The sequence below is a fragment of the Leuciscus leuciscus genome (assembly GCF_965113295.1).
Source record: "Leuciscus leuciscus genome assembly, chromosome: 16".
Lineage (NCBI taxonomy): Eukaryota > Metazoa > Chordata > Actinopteri > Cypriniformes > Leuciscidae > Leuciscus > Leuciscus leuciscus.
The window spans coordinates 15,876,739-15,899,242 of record NC_138740.1 but is presented as its reverse complement, the minus strand read 5'-3'; the positions used below and the strand labels follow the sequence as shown (position 1 = coordinate 15,899,242).

Below are 22,504 nucleotides of genomic sequence, written 5' to 3'. Positions count from 1 at the left end.
CCGAGAAGCTGGTTCACTCAGATATACGTCACACTAGTGAAGAAAAAACTACCGCAACTTTAAGCTTTGTCTTGTTGCTATTTGCTTCAAAAAGAAATAAGCCTATCTCATGAGAAAACACTCATGACTGTTTCAAAAAACATATATTAAGCTAAATACACTATATTTGTAAGTGTTGTGAGACTTAATATTAGGATAATATAGCCTATTACTATTTTAGTGATTATATTGTTTAAACAATATAATCAAGCACCTATAGACATGCAGACTGCTTCTACAAACATTTGTGAAAGAATGGGTCGCTCTCAGGAGCTCAGTGAATTCAAGAGTGGTACCGTGATAGGCTGCCACCTGTGCAATAAGTCCATTCGTGAAATTTCCTCACTACTAAATATTCCACGGTCAACTGTTAGTGGTATTATAGCAGAGTGGAAGCAATTGGGAACAACAGCAACTCAGACACAAAGTGGTAGGCCAGCGGAATGAGTCAGCGCATGCTGAGGCGCACAGTGCACAGAAGTTGGCAACTTTCAGCAGAGTCACACGCTCCAAACTTTGTGTGGCCTTCAGATTATCTCAAGAACAGTGCGTACAGTCCTGACCTCAACCCAACAGAACACCTTTGAGATGAATTGGAGCGGACACTGCGAGCCAGGCTTTCTCGTCCAACATCAGTGCCTGATCTCACAAATGCGCTTCTAGAAGAATGGTCAAATTTCCATAAACGCATTCCTAAACCTTGTGGAAAGCCTTCACAGAAGAGTTGAAGTTGTTATTGCTGCAAAGGTTTGACCAACTCCATATTAAACCCTACAGATTAAGAATGGGATGTTGTTAAAGTTCAAGAGCATGTAAAGGCAGGCGTCCCAAATATAGTGTGTGTGTGTATATATATATATATATATATATATAGAGAGAGAGAGAGAGAGAGAGAATGTATGTATGTGTATTTATGTGTATATATATAATCTTATAAATACTTAATTTTAGTGGTATTTTGTACAAGATCATTCTAAAAAATATATTGCAATAAGCTAATTTATAAATAAGAATACACTAAATATTTTATTCATGTTTGTGACTCCATTCTGATTAAATTGGAGAAGCGAAAGCAATATATTATAAAATGTGTTTTAGTATATATTTTAGAGGCAAATGTTGTAATATACACTGGTACATAGCGTGTATTGCTCTGTGACATTGGCCTCTGCATCGAACCCATTTACAAGCTTTTATCGTTCTAACTATCCCCATCTGAACACAGCCATTAGTGGAGGTTTAGATCATCAACAGGAAGAAAGCAAAAGTTCTGTGGGTTTGGAAAATAGATCTTTGTGTGCTGGACGTCCTGCCATGTCAAAACCAGGAACAACAACATCAGACTCTTTCTTATGTCTGAAGCACTACGAAAACATAAAATAACATTTAAAGCAGTGGCTTTAAAGCTCTTTATGCACGTCTTACCATATGTTATTAGATTCGAATGCAAGAATAGCATAATAATAACCTCCATTTGAGGCCGATAATGACTAAATGTAAAGATTAAAGGAATGCACTTATGTGACGAGGATATCAATTACCAGATGTGCTTCCTCTGATCTGCGTTGCTCTGGCGGCTTGATGGCTGACAGCAGAACAGGATGCACTTTTTAAAATGAAATAACCACACCTGATTTTATCCTTGTGAAAACAGAATACATCATGTTTTTTTCCTGTGCGAATGGAACTCAAAAAAAAAAAATCACACTTCGACTAGACAATTGGGTATGTTTAGTTTAATTTATAAAATGCAAAAATATGGCACCGTTTTAGCAAATTTGCACAATTCGAATGCACTATTTTCATTCATGCATGTGCTTTTGGTTGAATATAGCCCTTGTTCAGCCTCAGTGCAACTACTTCAATACATATTTTCAATACAATATTTTTCCTATACCCAGCTATCTCCACTGCATACCTCCCTCTTGCATTTTTGCGATCTTATATAAGGCTATGCATCAAAATGACAAGGAAGAAAAAGAAATGTTATTAAAAAAAAACATGTTTTGAGGGATAGTCCATGCACTAAGAGTTCATCAGAATGACATAATGGTGAGTAAATGATGACAGAAGATTCATTTTTAGGTGAACTGTCCTTTTAAACAGATTACACAAAATGCAGTGTATATTACAATAATACAATGTGCTTTTGTATGCACCAGCTTCAGAACAGATGTCATATTTCTCACTATTGCAACATGCATACATTAGCATAAAGTACAATAGAATACAAAATAAAGAAATAAAATGTATAGATTTAACTTTGCATAGGAATCATTCTTATTTGAAAGACTTCAAATATATGGAATTCAAAATTATGCAGCTGATTGTTTCATGTAGATAATAATATTAAAAAGGCCTTTTTTTTCTTCTTTTTTTGTGCAAAATTAGTTTTGTGCTTATACATCACAAAGCAAAAAGCTTCATTTGCCAAAACAGAAAAAGAAAGGGCTGAAAGCCATCAAGAAAAAAATTTAACTCGTCAAAAAATGTAAAACTGTATATTACATAAATGGATAATCTAGCTTTGTTTTTTGAAGGTTTTCACATGGCATTTATCATTCATCTTCTTTGGATTCAGCTCCAATACCCGTTTACATCAATTTTGGATGTAGGATGTCCACAACTACTTAATCTCTGGGAGAGAGAAAAGGAAATGAGAGAGGCATTTAAGTGTGTGCAGAAGCAATGATCTCATTTCAACTTGGTTGTGGACAACAGCTATATATTTGTATATAATTCTGATTGTATTATTGACAGTTTTCATGTTTTTGAAGTTCAGTTGATTGGGACGTGACCTCAATACCCCCCGGGTGCGGTGTGTAGAGAAAAAGAGAGGTGGTTTACCTGTCATCACCAGATAAAGGACTATAGCCAGACCCACAACAATGGAAACAACACTAAGCAACAAAGCAAGACGTCCAAGTCTTCTGGCCCCATCATAATCTTTTGCTTGTGTCATGGTCCGAGACTGAAGTGAAACAGAAAGAAAACCATGGATAAGTAAGCTTTATGATAGATAGTAGATTTTCAATGGAACAGTTGGTGAGTCACATTATGAACTATCAGGCGCCCCATGAGCCACAGCCCTAAACATAAAATCAAACAAATGTTTCTTTTTACTTTCTCTCTCTGCATTCTGGGTTATTACTGAAATTAAACGTAATTTAAAAAGTTTAAATCCAAAAGTAGCCTTATTTAAAAGTTGTACTCCGGTGGCACTACTCACCATATGCGCGAAATAAAGCGCGAACAGGTTTATTGGAACGGCCGGGCAGAAGCAGGAGATCACGGCCACCCACATGAAGCTGCATGGCTCGCGCTCTCCGGGCGTGGGCGATGGCGCGCGGCTGAAACTGACCCGCGATGGAGAGCAGGGCACTGAGGCAATGTTAACATCAGTCTGTTCGTTCTTGTCCGAGTCAAGATACGTATCGAGGTGTGTATCAGAAGGCGTGTGGTTTAATTCTCTCTTCTGCCCTTTGTCTGAGATGTCAAGAAGTTTCTGAGTATCTCCGAAATCGGTGGACTGCAGCGCGGCGCCCTCGCGCAGAACATCTGCCGCGTGACGGGCGTCCGTATTTATAGCCATCTCTTACAGAATAAATCTATTTTGTGTAAAAACAACATAAAATGTTGCCTACACTCTTACTATGTTATTTTGTCAGCATAAGATTTTATTTGATAAAACTGTTCGCAGAGCAGCTCGAGCGAGGAATTCGTACACCTATTATTGGACATCCATCCACTTCATCAATATTTAACACTCGCATCACTGGAGAAGCGAATCTAGACACTTGGAGTAAATCAATCAGTTTGCTTCGGGCACGTTGTGAGGAGGACGCACCACCGGCGCATCTGATTGGTGGACTCACATGCGCGCATCCTTTATTTATTTATTTTATTAAATGCTTGAATAAAATAAAATAAACATTAACAACAATTATCATCATTGTCATAACATAATACAACAATACTCCAGCGTCATTCAGTCTTCAGTCCAGATTAAGTTCAAGCGCATCCTTTATTTATTTTTTATTTTTTTTATTTTTTTTCAAGCGCATCCTTTATGGTCCCTTTTCACAGACTGTGTGAAAGAAAAGTTTTTATTTTATTTCATTTTCATAAAAAAAAAAAATGTATGTACATTTATAACACTATACTTTGTATTAAATTACCTTTGCATCCTATTACAAAAAAACCGAGTTAAAGTCCCCATGAAATCAAAATTGAAGTTTTTTGGCTTTTAGTATGCAGATGTAAGCCTTACTGTTATCTAAGGTAGTGTGCTCCAAAACAATAACAAAATTCGCATTTAGAAGATACAAGCATTCAAAATTTACCTATCACTTATTTCTGCCAATCACTCTGCACCTCAGCTTCTCTGTCCAATTAAATGCTTTCAAGAATCTGAAGCGTCCCGCCCCTACATTATAAATAGATGCTGAAGCTTTGCTGAAACTAGTCATTTATTAACACATTTACTATTTTCTACATGGTGAATGTCATATAGTGCACTATATAGGGGAAAGGGAACGATTCGGACAGTGTAAATATGTTTTCCATCGGGGTGAATGAAGTCTGGTTTCACATAGGGGTGTAACAATACATCGATATGGATCGATGCATCAATCTAACGTCTAACGATACGATGCATCGATGCCACACGTAAAATATCGATATACAATACTTTTATTTTGACACTCTCCCCATCCTCATGTAACGTCCATCTACGCATTTCCACCAAAGCGAGCATTTTCGTTAACTCACCACAAGGGGGTAATCTTTCACCCGGAAACTGAAGCTTCCCCGGGGGCCGCCATTGATTAGCAGACCATCACCTGCTGTTAGCATTCCATTAGTCTCGCATAGCCAGACCTTCAGACTGACGGCAGAAGGTCTGGACTCTATCGCAGCATTTCTTGGCCAAGGACCGCCCCAAGAGGACGTTTGACTGACTTGTAACAGAACCAATCACAGTTTGTTTTGTACCGCGTCATATTTAGGGGCGTGACAATATAATGTTGATGTCCCTACAATAACAGACCGGCGTGCATCTAATAAATTATTCATTCAGGAACCTTGTGCAAGTTTACTGCATCAATGGAGCCGCGAACTTCACATACTTTTGAAAATACAGCGTTTAGTTGATCGTGGTAAGCGCTCATTGTCTCAGTTGTAAAAACAACGGCTTTCTTCTTCCACGAGGGGTTTTGGCGTCATGACATTTGTTTCCCGGCAGACCGAAAATAAACGCGACACTCGCGCCCCCCGGAAATCCGATAAAATTCAACCAATCAGATGACGACTTCGACATTCCTGAAGTGTTTCCAGGTAAGTGTACCATATGCATCAGACGTTTAGCCAACGTTCCGTGGGCGTGACGTCTGAGGCTGAGACTAGCATTCCATTGACTCCCATTCATTTTGGCGTCACTTTGACAGCGAATAACTTTACATCTGAGGTGTTTAAAGACTCCATTTGTCCATTATTTATTTCTAAAGAAACACGACAATGTATAAAAGGCTCCATTACCTTGTATCTTTATGGCCCCGTAGAAGCAGTTTTTGTAAAAATAGGCTAACGATTGCATCATAACCACGCGACTCTCTGTCGCACAGTAGAGAAATTACCGTATGGACAGGAGGAGAAGCTCGCGGGCAATCGGGGGGATGTAGAGGCAAAATGACAAAATAATTCATCAGAATACTTAGCAAAAGTGCTCCTGCTCCTAGCTCATGGACACCTCCTACTCACACTCTGTGTCTCTGCAAGTTTTGGAAGGGAATGATTCAGATTTCTCTTGGCACAGCTACTAGAAGACAGACAGGTTGCTCACGTCACATCTACGTCGTCAAGCTCAGTTTGAGTCTGCGCAGTACGCTCAGCCATCAGGAAGTGAGAGCTTCTAATTGACTTCACTTTTCTCCGTTGAATCCAATGGGGTCGCTGTGTCCATTTCGTCCACTGTCAAGGCATCGCAAGTTCATGTTTTACAGCAGAAACTGACAAGCACCCTTGTGGTTTGTGAATACAACCCGATAAGTCAGTGTGCAGTATTCAGGTCAGGTGACAAGGCTGCTAGTCACTTCGAAAAGACGCGCTAGCTGGAAGGAGTTTCGTCAAAGCTGACCAAAAGTGATAGAGGAAAACCATAATAAAAACCATGTAAAAACCCATTGACTTCGGGACAATGGAACCGGAAGTGCTAAAATGCTAACTCGCTTCCGCATTTTGGCCTACAAAGTGATGTCAGAGAATGTCTAATAAGGGGAGAAGTTTCACTTCCAGTAAACTTCCGGCTTCTGAACTGGTTGCAGTTCCACTCTGGTTCCATATGAGGGCGCTCACAGGACGAGTGCAGAATGAATGGAGGTCTATGGAGCTATACCCCTCAAAATCCACTTTTCTCAGGATATAATTTTTTGTCTAGTAATTTGAATGTTGTATTCGAAAGGAGATGCAAAGAAATTACACATTACTGGGTGTTAGATTTTTTAGAGTCACTTATTTGCTTTAAAAAGTCTTTTAAAATGTCAATGACGTCATACACATCGTATGACCAGAGATACTGCTTACGGCAATCCTTCAGTCACTTTGGTGCTTTCGCACGCTCTGCACTTTCTTTTCTCTCGAGGCATCGACAACACAGCTGACACAGGTAAATACACGTGCTAGATGAGTTTTTGTTTTGTTGTTTTAAAAGACCACGCCGAAAATACACACACACAATGCCATCAAGCGGTATCTCTGGTCGTAATCAGTCCTTCACTGTCCTTCAGCGTTCATTAGCAGAATGCTAGCGTGTTACGGGCAACAACAACTCAACCTGTAAGAAATCGAAAGGACATATGTACTCGTCCATTCAACTTTCGACCTACAATCAAATCTGAGATTTCTCAAAGCAATCGGGTGAAAGAGACAAATTTTGCCGTCTAGCCCCATAGACTCCCATTCATTTTGCACTCATGGGCGATCGCCCCCAGTGGAACTCTGGTGGAACTACAACCAAAATTCGGTACAATAGGACTTAAAGGGTAACTAAACCCCTGGTCAGAGCCTGACTCCACCCACTGGCAATATTTGAAAAATGCTAGAAGAGTGGAGATAGAGGGGACGAACCATGAGCGGGGGGGGCGTGCACCTGAGACCTGCTGTCAGACTCTCTAAAATGGAGAGTGACTCACAGGGTCGTAAGACGACGTAAAGTACATGCATCTGATGAGTTTTATCGAGTTGATGTCAATAGCGCGCGTTTTCTGTAGGCATTTTCATATTTTGCCGCTATGTGAAAAAATCCAGCAAAATGCGCTGGCGCGTTTGTCGACCCCAGAGGATTAACTTTAGCCTAACCATAAATTGTGATTAAAATATATATGATCACTCACATCAAGACGCCGCTGCGGTGGTGGAGTCCATGCAGGAGGAGCAGCGTTTGGCACTGCGTCACTTTTCAGCGCGAGCTGTGTGGAGAAGCCCATTTCCACCTCTATTGCATTGGAAAAGCAATTCCGCGTAAAATGCAGGTTTCACACTCACGGTCTTCCAGGCCAAGTGCATGCAACCACTGGCGCCTAATTTCCAAGTCTGCTGGAAAGCTATGCAGTCCAGCAGTGCTGTTGCAACCAGCAACACTACACCTACGTACGTACCCTCCTGACCACTGTACTAAATACAGATAAATCTACGCTAGCTCATACCAAGGGCGTGGTGAGCTCGTACCAGGGGCGTGGTGAGCTGGAACCTGCTTACGTCACGTAGTACCGCTTACGTCACGTAGTACCGCAAACATCCAATAGGAAAATTCAACTGCAGTAGCCACTGTTCAACCTGAAGAGGGCAGCACTCAGACGTTTTTACACCATATATTGTAGAATTAAAACACTTTATACCCAAATGTCAAAACAGTTACTCGAATCAATGAACAGCACTAATAAAGCCCCATTCTTACAGATCATTAACTAAAAAAAGTTGGTTTAGGGTTTAGTTACCCTTTAATAGGGAGTGGCCAGGCTCTCCGTAGATGGGCTCTGGTGATGTCATACCTGCACCGCTCTATAAACAATACGCTGTTGGCTATTTAAAAAAGACGAGGAGCTGTTCGATATTTCCCACCCTGTCTTCCTGTTTCAGTGGAAATAACGTCAACACATTGAATAATGCTGCGTGTTTCAAAGCAGTGGGCCTTTAAGGCTGCTCTGAGGGAGTTTCTAATACAGTGGCTGTGGGAGTGTCTTTCTCTCTTCTGACTGCCCTTATCAATCTCTCCATTTTTTTCTCTTTTTGAAAGATGTTAAAACACTGTTGTGGAGTTTTTCATTTGCTATTTGAGCAAATGGAACACAAAAAATATATATATTTAATGTAGTCTTTCATTCACCGCTATCCACTTTATTTTTTAGGTATAGCAGGCGGGGCCATTTGTAAATTGAATGTGTGACGCTTCAGGTGTCATCTGCTTCCAGTTATTTTTAGCTGTGCAAAAAAGCTTGTTATGCTGCTTGATACTGCAAACTGGTATTTCTTACCCTATCCGATTGTTAAGTCTGACGTCACGCGTGACGTTTTGGGTCCCAAGCGGTCCAGAAATAACAACGGTGGAACCTGTAAATTTATTTACGATCACGTCCTTCTTAGTGAGGCACCCTTGGCGGTCAAAAAGGGTTTAAATTCCTTTAACACCAACAGAGTGGTTAGTGTAGCTCATCACTCAGGTGGCATAATTAAGAGTAGAGTCCTCAATGAAAAAGAAGATTTACGAGGTTGAAGTGAGTTAGCTCGGGACACGAGACACAGCACTGCGGCATTGTAAAAACACTCAATAATAACCAAAACACCAGCGAAAGCGGTAGGTAGGTAGAGAGGACCTGGACTTTGGACCCGGAAAGAGTATTGGTTACGTCACGACTTAACAACCGAATTATTATAATGTATTGTCGTAATAATAAACACACTGGTTTGTAGCGCAAATAGTTTTACCATTTACAGCATTTTGTTATTCTTCTCGTTATTTCCCTATAGCCGCAAATGAATCGGAAGTCTTGCATATTCACAGAAAATAGCTAACTTCCGCGTTGAAAAATAAGGTGGATAGAAGTTCAATTATAACGACGTCCTCTTCTGAGAAACCCGGAAATGTGGGGGGAAATGTCAACTTTTTGGATTCAGGTGTTAATTGAAGCAGTAGCCTACACGATTCTCTTTGGATAACTTTGGATCTGAAATAAATTGTTTCAGAAATATAGCTTTTGGGAAAAAAAGTGGTCTCATGGCACAACTTGCCCCTGGCGCGGGGGAAGTTGTGCCTTTGGGGGAATACATTGGGGTAAATTGTGCCAGTGATTTCTGAAGTAAAACAGAACATTTTAATGTTATGAACCGTAATGCTATATGAAAGCAAGACAAATTCAATACAAAATTACTCATTTAAGGTTTATTTAGATATTGTCACCCTGGAATACCATAGCATGCGTTTTTTCTACTATGGTCAATTGCATAGGGATTTTGTATTGAACATAACTCTGGATCACAGTGTCATAGAGACAAGGGGGCGGGCTCATTTTACTCAGACGACCAATCAGTCTCTCAGGATCATTGTGAAGCTGTCAAGCTACGCCCTAGCAACCATTTAGAGCACCATAGCAACACAATATATGATATTTGTGAATCATTTCAGGCAAAAAGGCTTTGGCAATAGATGCCTGTTGACATAGCGCTGTCTGTCAATTATGTAACATATAAGAATAAAGTGACTAGGCTAATTTCTAAACATCCTACTGTGACATAGGCCACTTAAAAACTGAATAAAACTTCTCTTTAATAACATAGTGCAAACTCAAAACTGAAATCAGTGTTAGCTAAATTAAACAAATAGCAGGCAGGCCTAAGTCAAACAATGATGAGGCATGCCCATCTCCTCACTTCCCAAGATTATCCCCTGTGAGAATGTAGGTCTAGGTCAGTGTTTCTCAACCTCTCCTGCAGGGACCCCCTGACAGGCCATGTTTCTGTTTTAACCCTGAAATGGCACACCTGATTCAATTAATGAGTATTTATTAGAGTAGGAAGAGTAGGAATTAGTCAATTAATCAATTAGTCAACTACTCATTAAGCCTTTAATTAATTGAATCAGGTGTGCCATTTCAGGGTTAAAACAGAAACATGGCCTGTCAGGGGGTCCCTGCAGGAGAGGTTGAGAACCACTGGTCTAGGTGGTCTGGATCTGGCACAACTTAACCCAGGCCCTTTGGCACAAATCACCCTAGACCCACAAGTTTGAAAAACTAGCATGATCCAGCAGTTAAGAGCTAACATCATGCTAACTGTATAGACTCATTGTGTAGCCTACTAAAGCACTAAAACGTGTGAAATGTTTTCAAACTTGTCTATAATTGTTCAGACACTACAATCAAAAAACCTTAATCATTGAATTTTTACTTTGAAAGGGAAAAAACAGTTTTTTGCACTAAAATGTGCTTAACTCTCATGCCATGTGTCTATCTTCTTTGGAGGATGAGTAAAAGTGATTGCTTTTCAAAATTATGTGGTCACATAACCAATTTCTTCTATGGTTTTCCAGAAACAAGGGGTGGAACTACTTCCCCCCTGGCACAAATCACCCCACTCTCCCCTATTGTCCATTTGACCACTGGCTCTATTGGTCATAATGTTGTATTGCACTATAAACTTTATTTCAGCGCGAGATAACCCCACTATTTAGGCCTATATACATACTAATTTATACATTTGTAGCATTTAATGTATGAAAAATAAATGGTTAGTTTAACCTTTCGGTTAAAAGCTTGATTTTACATGTGATTCTTGTCTGAAATTGTCAGTGTGATTTCGTTTACCTGCATGACAGATATATCAAAAACTATGACTTTTTAAATAAAGAATTCACAAAAATATTTTAATTTAAGAAGGTGTTTTTAAAACCAACCCTGTTGATATACATGCTTATGTGCTTAAATCCTTTCAATTAGTCTGGGGTACAAATATACATTTTAGTGACGCCAATTTCAAATCACTGCTTTATGAAGCTTCGAATCCACGAATCTTTTGTTCCGAATCAATGGTTCGGAGCGTGTATCAAACTGCCAGAGTCACGTGATTTCAGTGAACGAGGATTCGTCAGAAATCAGTAAACGTGATTTCAGTCACGTCATAACTGTTTCGAAATTTCAGTATTATGTTATGACAATGACGATAATTGTTGTTAATGTTTTTGTTTCGTTTCTTTAAGCATTTCATACAAAATAATGAATCACTGGGGACGATGATCTCTGTCAACCCATGCATCATGAGGAGTCACTGAGAACCAGTTAAGTGTCTGTGGGTTTTATCTGATCTCTGATCAGTTTTATTCATTTGTAGACGTTTTAATTAGTAGGCTATAATTTAAATGAATAATGGTAGTTAGCCTCTTATTGGCCTATTTAGCTGAGCCATTCATAGAACAAACAAAACAAACCCAGACAATTGATAAAATAACATATAGACACTTGATAATCTAATATGATTAGATAATTGCATATGAAATATTTTACTTTTTTAATAAATTTTTTTTTAAAAGGTATGCATGTTTGGCCCGGGTTTTTGTTGCATTTACGCTGTTCTGACCACTAGGGGTCACCGTGGGGACGGGGGTCGGGTTGTTTCGAAGTCTTGACTTGCTTCAACTGTTCCACGAAGCCTCCATGACTCCATCTGCCCACAACTAATAAATTGTGTCTGTGTGAATCGAAGTAGCTCATGAAATTTATATTAATATAGATGCCGATTCTTCATTTAGACAAGCAAAACAAACATATTTTAAACTTTAATGTCATAATCAAATTCATTTTGGGGAATATTAACATGTAATTTGTATTATTCCCCAAATTGAAGCAAAAAGTCAGTAAAGAGAATGTGTAAGTGCCCATCTGAATCAACACACATCTGGCACTAGTTATTACCAAAGCCACACTCTCCCTCAGAAAAAAAGTCCTCATAATATTCCAAATAAACAATGGCTTTGAGTCAGCCTGTTGAAGACCAAACAACTTGCAGTGATTCAGTGGTCTCAATGCATCACTAATGCTGGTGCCTGAACCACAAATCATTCAGATGTACCCTTATCCCATGTTCAAACAGATTCAAAATTGTGAGCTACTGTGAATGAGACGATATGCACAATGGAAACTAGAGACAGCAGTATGTTTATTGGACACATGCAAGTTCCCCCTTTATGCCTGGAGTCAGCAGCTGTTGCAAAGGCTAAAATGTACAGAATATTATTTTTAATAATGTCGGACCATGCAAAATATCCTGCATACTTCAAATATATATTATAAAACTCATCAGTTAGTTTAATATTAGCTCTCCTCCAAAAATAAAAGGTTTCAAGAAAAAACATCCTGAATTTCAAACATATTTAAAAGCTTTTAACATTTACCAAAGACTTTTTTCCTAAGAAATATTTTCTCCTTCAACATAAAATGTCACCCATCAAAGATCTACAACAGAGATGATCCAGAATGAATAAGTCCCACGGCAGTCTCCGATGAAAACGGTGCATGCTGGGTAGAGCTGACCACAACAGTTCTTCAGCTGGCAGCTTTAGCGTCAGGACAGGCTCATAAAGTTTGCCAGGGAAGAACTGCGGTAGGTCAGCCAATATTCATTCATCAGGATCCACAACAAACCTAGAAGATAAAAACAAGATGGATTACTTTTCACAAACAATGCAAGATATGTTCCACTGACACACGTTTATTATGAGCAGTTTTCCCTTCATGTTCTCCTGTAATTACAGCATGAATGAGGAGAACGTGTGACATCAGTTTTGCATATTTCTACAGCCATTTCCTTTGACAGCACAAAGAAACCCTTCACAGGTTCAGTAAGAAGAAAGGCCTGCTGTCCTGGGTCAGTGTGAGTCATTTGCCCCATTGGGTCAGTGCAATATCATTTGAAGATTTTTTTGATCAAGTGCATTTTTATGCCTTGCAAACTTAATGTGAAACACTTAAAATAAGTGATACATTTGGTTGAAAATTCTGCTTGTCAACTTATTGAACATTCATTTATGGCATTAAGTTCCTGTTTAATCAGACCTATAATTTCCAGGTATTATTGAAACTTGTTTAAAAAAAAAAAAAAAGTTCATTAAAGAGTTGAATTTTTTTTTTATCATAAAAAAAAATACAATTAAAATGTATAACTATTTAATAAGTAAAATCTATAAAGATAAGTAAAATCTATTTAAAATAAATAAAAAAAATTTGGGCAACAGTATTAGTAAGTAACTATTTTTACTGTTAAGGGCTGATTTAAGTTAAGAATATTTAGTCTAAGCTCATGAAATAGTGTTAGTTCACCCAAAAATAAGTTATATCATCATTTACTCAGACTCAAGTCATTCCAAACCTGTATGACGTTCTTCTGTGGAACAGAATTATTATTTTTTGTTCTTACAATGAAAGTCAATGGTCACCAAATATGGTTGGCTAACAACATTCAAGATTTTTTCTTTTGTGATCTACAAAAAGTCTGTCAGTCATACAGGTTTAGAACAGCATGCAGTTAAATTACAGAATATTTGGGTAAAATACCCCCCTTTAAGTTTAACTATAAATTAATTTCATCTTATTTAACATCCCAGAATTGATTACTTAAAGGAAACATTTTAATTTTATAATTTCTTACTACTTTTTTTCTCCAAGACATAAGATTCCCATTATTTATGGTCTCTAGTTGTTTCAGTGCATCTGAATAATTTCATGTTCTTTCCACAGAAGTGGCTGCACATTTGTGACGCATCACTGAATTTAATCAAACGCAACAATTTCGTCAATCATGATGCAGGAGTTTCACAAATGAAGCCCAAGAATGCCTGTCATTCCCAACAAGAAATGCTGATATAAAACTTGCAGAACATTCCAGCTTTACAAGCGTGTTTTGTCTTTAAAGAGTCTATATTTTCCATTGCACAAGGAAATAAATAAATGGCATGCTGAATCATGCTTACTCTATGACAAAGATTTAGGTTGCTCGCACTTTCCGTCTTGCTTCCCTCCCCGAACTGCGTTTGGTAATCATCTACCATTCTTTCTCAGTACTCTGTGTCCCTCGTTCATTCCACCCTCCCCCATCCAGCGAGCCGGCGCAGACACGCAGACATGAATCAGCAGGCATTTGGGGTGGAGGCCAGAGGACAAGGTAAGGCCTTGAGAGCACATTTCAGACAATCTATGATGCACAGAACAATCACGAACATGATAAACAGTTTGAATATTACTCATAACTCAAATGTTTCATTCTCACATTGGCAGCTTGAAGGGACAACGCACCCAACAACAACAAAAAGGACAATTCTCTCATCATTTACTCACCCCATGTCTTTTGAAACCTGTATGATTTTAGTTCATCTGTGGAACACAATACAAGATCTTTATAAGAATGACCAAGCTTCACCTTTCCATATAATGAGATTAAAATGGTGACCATGACTGTCAACCAATATTTATTAAAACCAAACCGATGGTGTTAAAAGCAAATGTGAGATAAAAACACATTTGCTAAAGCAACCAGGCCATCTCTAGTTGGGACTCGTGTTTCACAGGACTCGAACCCGAGCGCTCCGCATTGCAAGTGTGGCGTTGTTCCAGGTGAGCAACCGAGCAAGTTTACAATGTTAGAAAAGAAAGACATATGGAGCTGGTTATGTGATAAACTTAATTTACTAGTTTACAAATCAGGCACTGCGGTAAAAGTAAGAGCTGCGCGATTAATTCTGAAAAGATCGTGATCTCGATTCAAACACCTACGTGATATTATTCCTAAATGATTCGCTTGTCTATTAAACCTTTGATAAAAATCACAGAACATTTAAATCTGTGTTGGCGCTGAGCCAGAGAGAGCAGTTGTCATGTTTAGGTATGAAACCGCTTCACAAACAGCCTTTTCAACCACATAGTGTCATTATTTCTGTCTTACAAAAATTCTAATCATCACAGAAGTATCGAGATAAAAGTTAATAGTTCAGATATAAACACTGATGTCTACGGAAGCGATCAAAATAGAGCAAATCACCTTTTGAAAGTAACTTCGCGCTTCAAATAACGATTGTGTCATTCCATCGTTTCACCAGTAGATGGCAGCAAATGGCTTAAATGTATTTGTCATTGAATCATTCATTCAAGAGATGCATTCAAAAACGCCGTTTCATCCCGCAATAAAACAAGCGAAGTATTTATGAGCGAGTCATTGAATCATTAATTCAAAATGATTTATTTTTTATAATTCCTGCAAATTAAACCTTTTTAAATAGCTATTAAGATTTGTAAGAACCTCTAGTAAATTCCTTATTTGGTTTAGTAGTCTGTTCAGAATCATGGGGAAATCATGATCTCTATTTGAAACAAAAAATGTATGATTCAATACATCCAGAAGAATCGAGCAACTCTAATAAAACTGTATAATAATAATACATAAATAAAATAAACATAATATAGTATTCTGTAATTCTTTATTAACCAATAATCTGCCCCTGTATTAGTACCTCAAATGTAGCTGGAAACTGCAGTGAATTGTTTTTATACCAACAAATTTTTTAGTTTGGCTAAAAAACATTGATAGAGACGAGCCAAAATTCATGATTTCTGATTGATAGGAGGAGGCCTTAACTACATAAGGGCAGAGTTTGTGGCCTCTACTCTTTGTAACAAAATCAGTCAATTATTTTTAGTATAGTAATTAGTTCTTAGTATATAGTACCTCAAACCTTGGACTCACTACATGCAATACGAATCGCCTAAATGAAGTGAATGGATGTTGATTTCAGCACAATGAAATATCCAGGGGTGTCGCCGCAGGGCTAGCAAATTAGCCAGTTGACAGTGTATTGACAGTGTTTGAATATCTGAACACGCTCGTCTCGTTCCCCTGTCACCAGTCGATCTATTGATCTGGTCTGGGTGTACACAAGCTGCAGTGCGTGAGTGGAAAAGGGAAACATTAAGGTCAGCTCGCTATTGCTAATGGCTAACACACTAGCCTACATTGTTAACACAAAAAGTGTCTTATGGTACCAAGACGTGTTTGACCCTTGGTATCTAAAGCATTCGCACGAGAACAAACAATTCAATTGCTTATCTTCAGCCAACATGATCAGTGGTCATACACAAGCATAAACCCTACAGTTAAACTCTGACTTTGTGCTAACGCTGATATCTTTTCTCAGGGCTGACAAAGTGATATCTATGAGCACACAAAGGACTGAATCAGTTAGTGTGCGTGTACTGAGGAACAGGGTGGGAATATTTCTTCATCGCTCTTTGCCGTTTAAGGGCGGAAAGAAAAACTCATCGCACTGCAAAGCCCGAGGCTGAATCAGATGTGACCGAGTACTGACTTGCCATGGATTCTGCATATAGGGCAAATGGTGGCCATTTTAATGCACTGATATCAGTACAGAAACATGCCTTTTGTACTTAAAAACATTTATTCCTTTTCATCCATGAACAGATCAGCTGTAAGGTCTTTAAATGTAAATAATTACCTTGCTTGATAGCATCACATCATGATGACCATTACTGAGGGAAGTGTGGTGCACACGTACTTCACCATTGAGATCATCTATATAAAGAAATGTGGTTGTGTCAATTGAAACATTTACTTTTTTTCTCACAGATGATGATTCAGATCCACTACAGGGTGAAGTACAGTCCGGGTTTATAACCCAATTCCTCACACATGAGAAAAAAAAGCAGCCAAGTTTGCTCTCTGTATCTTAAAGGGCTGTAACTGCATTACGGTACTGTGATTTGAACGCAGATTCAGAAGAGATGTCTATTTTTGGATGCCTGGTTGAAAAGTGTTGACTTGCCGTGACTCAAAAACTAACCTGACAGAAAATAAAACCAATACTATAGAGCCACAGATACATAGTGTCACGAAGAGCGTCTTGTCAAGGACTTTTGCTGATATGCCTTGTCAGAGTGACGTCTTAGAAAATAGTCAGCATTTGAGGCCTGCTCGGTACAGACAATCTACACGTCTACGTGTTTTAAATATAGTTTAAAAGCAACATTGTTCTTATGTAGATTTCATTGTAGTTTATATTGACCAACAAACAAAATAAAAAATTAAATGATGAACCATGCCAGTACATTCAGTGACATTCAAAGGTTATTGCATTGCCAAGAGCAAGTTGAGAGTAACTAAATTATATGGTATCACGGGATAAAAAAGGGCACATATTGTGCAATGATTACTACTATAAACACAATTCTGTTAGACTAAACCTATTTTTCCACATTTTATTTTTTATATATATGTGTGTGTGTGTGTTATAACACTTAACATACACAAAAAAACTACAGTACTGTGTATGTGACGTACTAAAATATTATACATATAGGCATATATAGTTTGTTACGTCACTTCCTAACCAGCAAAACCGATTGTAACGTCACATCGAGCAAAATCTACTGAGATTTGAATGAATTACATAAGAATGTTCTTACCCAACCAAATGAGGAAACACACTTTAGCAGACACGTTGGCATCTATGCAGCAATAAAAAAAAATTAAAAAAGAGGACTGACGTGATTGTACTGAATAACTATCCTGTATTTGATCAACATGTCTCTGCTGCCTCGGATTATATTTTTCTAGAAATAACTTTAAACACAGAGATTACACTGACACCGGCTTGCGTCCTCGAGTAAAGGCTTTAGTAGGCTGGAAGTTTGGCCGGTATAATGGAATGAAACTTATGTAATGACCTCCGCCCGGCGTCCAACATATTCGATGATGGCCTGTTCTAATGTTATAATCTTTCGTTTTTATGGCGAAAAGAAAAAGCGTTCGTGCCTCAGAAGAGGATTTTTTTCTCCGCCCCACCTAAGTGAACTGCCTCGCCTTTCCCCGAAGCGGATAAAGCTGTTTTATCTCAAACCCGACCGAAGCAGGATGCGGATTAGATTTACTACGAATCTGGGTAATGTCTGAAAAGTTGATTGCCTCAAACGCTCACCTCGCTTGCAAAGAGATTCCTCCGTTTTCGCCTCTCGCTCTCACGTTTACCGGCGTCTGCGATCAGCTGGCAAAGGGAGTGACGCGATTAGTAACAGCTGGCCACTGGATCTGCGACGTCAAGGGTTCGCTATGACGACTGACTTCCGTAGATTATAACTGACTTCAGCTTCAGCCAACGTTAAGCCTCGACTCACAAGAAAGGAGGCGGGACTAAACCGTTCCAACCAATTAAAACGTCTCCTGCTCATGGACGATTCGTTTTCAGCCAATCATCTGTACATGTAAAAGTTTGCTTAACAACCCCCAAAGTTATTTTATTTTATTTAATTTTTGAGTCGCACTTTATACATGTATAAATATGTAAAAGTTCATTAAAGTAAATATTGTGTTAGAGTTGCTTCAAAAGATTCCAAAACGGCAAAATGGGCTTGTATAAATAAACAAGTATGTTTATTTATCAATTGTTCTCAAAGTTTTTATATAACAAACAAATATATTTACAGTGGCACAGAGGGAAAAAAATTGTAAGTGAAAAGGTCTGCGTCTGTCAATAAAAAAAAAATAAAAAAAAATTGGATGGTACTTCTCTTTATGGTTCCGCTCCGTAACCTTTATTGCTGTTACTAAGTTTGGCTGCTCAGCACCGTGTTCTTCTCACTAACTGACGGTCTTGTTCTAAATATAGGGTCAGTGTCTGAGCCAAAAGCACATTATGCATTTTTTCTTTCGTATACGGATGAATAAAATTGGTGATGATTTAAATATTATGCGTGCTGTTATTCTATTGCAAGTGCTCTTGGAAAATAAGATTGTTTCCCCCATTGCTGTTGGGCACATGGGAGGAGTTCCGTTTCCATGGAGATGCGTCATCACGCTCAAACGACCTTCACTTTGATAGAACGCTGTGAGTTCTATCGTTCTATCGCGTGCGCAACCTACTTGTTTATAGATGTTGATGTAATAATATCTCTTTTAAGTTTTAATGCTCATTAAAATGGAATTTGTATTTAAAGTATATTCAAAGTCTTTATAAGCAATGTTCTCGTTTTAAAGTGCTGGGAAAGCTGTGAGTAATGGCATCGTTTAGAGAAAAACGGATTAAAGGTGCTTCTCAAACAACAAACATGCGGCAGGAGATTTCAGATAAAAAAGGATTTCACGTCCCACCTTTGACTGGCACAATGAAAGAGAGCAAAAAGAAAAGGAAAGACCCAACAAAAGAGAAAAGGAAATCGAGGAATTGTATTAACCAAACTAAGGATTCAGGTGAGTTGGTTTTAAAAACTTGTGAACGCTTTACCTGGTCATTGGTGAAATAAATAAAGTAAGCAAGTAAGTAGCAAATGGAAAACAATAAATCTTAAAGTCCCCATGAAATCACAATTTAAGTTGTTTGGCTTTTAGTAGTCTGTTAGCCTTCAAGTTTATCTATAACCTAGTGTTGTCCAAAACAATGACAAAATTTACGCATTTACAAGTTATAAGCATTGAAAACTTACAGTTTTCTTTTTTCTGTGGATTTGGCGGGCTGCAAACCAATTGAAAAGGTGCACACCGCCACCTACTGTGCTGGAGTGTGATGAAGATAGAATACAAGGAAGGCCCTGTACAAAATGGCACACTTCATATGCACCTATAGGCCCTGTCCCAATTGGCACCCTAAGCACTCGTGGTCTTCCTATGAGTCCGCACTTTCGTGACGTAATGCCGCTTTGACTGTCGGGAAGAAGTCTGCTGCGGAGTCCGCATCAGTGCGGGCTCGGCAAAAGTGCGCATCGAGGGCACATATCGGCCGCAAAGGGGGCGCTCGTGAGCACCCTTCTGAGGCCTAAAATGACAAATGGGACACCCTACGGTCTCACGGACTTAACGGACACGCGCACGCGGCAGCCATTGTAAGTCCACAAGACCGAAAGTGCCTATGAAGTGTGCCATTTGGGACAGGGCCAGTCTTGGGTACTTGCAATGGCTACCGTGTGCGTGTGTCCGTTAAGTCCACAAGATCGCAGGGTGTCCCATTTGTCATTTTAGGTTTCAAAAGGTTGCTCACGAGCGTATTAAACATAATAAGCATTAAACGTTTAGACAGACTCGCCATTAGAAACAGCACTGACGAGTAAATGAGAATCATAAATTACATACAGTACTTTTCAAACTACACATCCTCTGCATGATTACTTTCACTGTTTTGCTTTAGTTATAGTTATATTAAATCTGAATGAGAAATCGATTAGACTGCGGCTGTCAAATGCGGCTTTGCTGAGCTCAACAGCTCTGGCCAAGCTGGGATATAAATGAAATGCTATTGACTATTTTAAAAGGGGGAGGAGCTACTCGATACATCCCACTCCATGTCTTCCTGTTTCAGTGGAAATTACGTCAACACATTGAACTCTGTGCATTTCAAGACACTTCAATGGGCCTTTAAAAGCATAGTTTTTCTAAAAATGAAAATTCTGTCATCATTTACTCGTCCTTCCAAGCTTGTGTGACTTTCTTATTTTGAGAAATGTCTCAATGTTTTTCTTTCTATACAATAGAAGTCAATTATATCCAAAAACTGATTGATTATGAACATTCTTCGAAATATCTTCTTTTATGATCTGCAGAAGACAGAAACCCATACAGGTTCTGAATGACATGAAGGTGAGTAAATGATGACATAATGTTTGAAGGTGAGTAAATGATAACATAATGTTCACGGTTTAGGTCAAATGTCCCTTTAAATCATTTTAATTTTAAATGTAATACTGTTTCAATTTAATTTATGCTTTAAACTTGTGGAGAAAAAAAATCTGCTAATAGGACAATGCAAAATTCATGGATATTTAAGATACAGCACATTATCTGAAAAGTCTAAATATCATTTGTAGTTTAAATAAACAAATCTTGCTGTAAGGATGTTTAGATATTTAATTGGTATTCAAGGCATAGGAATAGTAATTTTCCAGTGCTGCCAACGAAATAAAATATATTTTTATCCATCATCCCGTCTTTCCTCCCTCCAGAGAAACTCCAGACAGAGCAGTGGACCAACGGAGAGATAAGTGATGCTCAGGGCAAAGGTCATGCCAAAGCCAAAGAACGAAAGAGCAGCAAATCCAAAGACCCCAAGGTTGTATCAGAAGTGGCTTCGGTTCCGACTGAGGAGGACAAATCTGATTTGACCCACCTTGGACAGGACAGCTTGAGGTGGGAAGGAGCTCTGGAAGACCCCATTGCAGAGGCCCAGCGGTTGGAGGTCTACAGAGCCAATCGCCGGAAACGTTACATGGCATCAAGAACATTCACACCGGTTTGTGCACAGACTCAAACACCTCAAAACTAAATACACAAAACAAGCCTGGAGTTTTAACTTGAAGAACTTTGTCTTATTATCAGGTCTACTATCATGTGCAGAGTCTGTTAGATATGAACAGGTTTTTGTGGTGTTATTAGTAACATAACTGTAGTTAGAAAGTTATTTAGGCCTGAATGTGCAATCAGATACTCTCACATGGAGGCCTACTGTTATATAGTGCATTATATTGTGCCTATACATCGATCTCTGGTTTTGTTACCACTTTTCATGCATTGTTTTCATGCAGTCAGCCATTTACTGAATCATTTTATGATATATTAAAGTTATTTTAAGTTTTGGTGAGCATAAGAGACTTCTTTCAAAAACATTAAAGCATCTTACCTTGAATACGTATATTCTCACACTCTTGTATCAAACAAACCACTATAATTAATGAAAGTAACAAAGTCTAAACCAGAAAAACATAATCATTTATTGCTTTTTAAGGGTTACAGATGTTTATGAGCATGACAAACTTGTGTTGTATTTAAAAAACAAGACCATGAATGAGTAACAGTGACTAAAACTGCCCAACCAGTGCAAATGATACACTTGTTTTGCAGCACATTGTAATGTTTGTTCTGATATAAATAACCGTGTGTGTGACTGTCGTCTGACTATTATCATGGCGACTCATGTGTACATTCAAACAATTCATTCCTTACTGTGCTGTATCTAAAACGATGATGATAACATTATAAGCTAAAACTCTAAAATATGGTTGCCATCCTGTGTTCACATCTTGCAGTGGGAAATGACCTCTTAACCCCCCTGGACCTCTTAGTTTAGGGGTCACACTTGGCTCCTTCTCGGTCAAGAGTGACTGAAGCCTTGAAAATCAATGTAATATATTTTTGTTAAATAATATTTTTTGATTATTATTTAGAATTTTGAGGGGATTTTATGATACTATGCAATATTTATACAATTTTGATGAGCTATTTTTCCCATTAGAATTATATATATACTTTTTTATTATTTTTCAATAAATGCAATATTTCACATTAAAATGATCCTTTTAAAATCAAAAAAAAAAAAAAAAGATTAGTACCATGTGGATGCGTAAAAACGTTAAAAACACCTAATTAGCTCCCTATAAAT

General features: G+C 38.4%; 2 protein-coding genes and 1 long non-coding RNA gene across 3 annotated transcripts; 1 reads left to right on the top strand and 2 right to left on the bottom strand.

Moving 5' to 3' along the window:
* Nucleotides 1–1,804: 1,804 nt before the first annotated feature.
* On the bottom strand, nucleotides 1,805–3,778 carry trarg1b (trafficking regulator of GLUT4 (SLC2A4) 1b). The gene is made up of 3 exons (XM_082142183.1): nucleotides 3,269–3,778; nucleotides 2,887–3,010; nucleotides 1,805–2,676 (listed from the first exon to the last, which is right to left on the bottom strand). Exons 1-3 carry the CDS (start codon nucleotides 3,629–3,631, stop codon nucleotides 2,666–2,668), a joined length of 498 nt encoding a protein of 165 aa, XP_081998309.1. The 5' UTR covers nucleotides 3,632–3,778; the 3' UTR covers nucleotides 1,805–2,665.
* An 8,445-nt stretch (nucleotides 3,779–12,223) lies between these two features.
* Nucleotides 12,224–18,653, bottom strand: LOC309477205. The gene is made up of 2 exons (XR_014198575.1): nucleotides 18,062–18,653; nucleotides 12,224–12,725 (listed from the first exon to the last, which is right to left on the bottom strand). It is a non-coding gene; the product is annotated as an uncharacterized lncRNA (long non-coding RNA).
* Nucleotides 18,654–18,953: 300 nt separating this feature from the next.
* On the top strand, nucleotides 18,954–21,701 carry liat1 (ligand of ATE1). The gene is made up of 2 exons (XM_082140372.1): nucleotides 18,954–19,329; nucleotides 21,072–21,701. The coding sequence occupies exons 1-2, from the start codon at nucleotides 19,137–19,139 to the stop codon at nucleotides 21,389–21,391; spliced, it is 513 nt and encodes a 170-aa protein (XP_081996498.1). The 5' UTR covers nucleotides 18,954–19,136; the 3' UTR covers nucleotides 21,392–21,701.
* The last annotated feature ends 803 nt before the right edge of the window (nucleotides 21,702–22,504 follow it).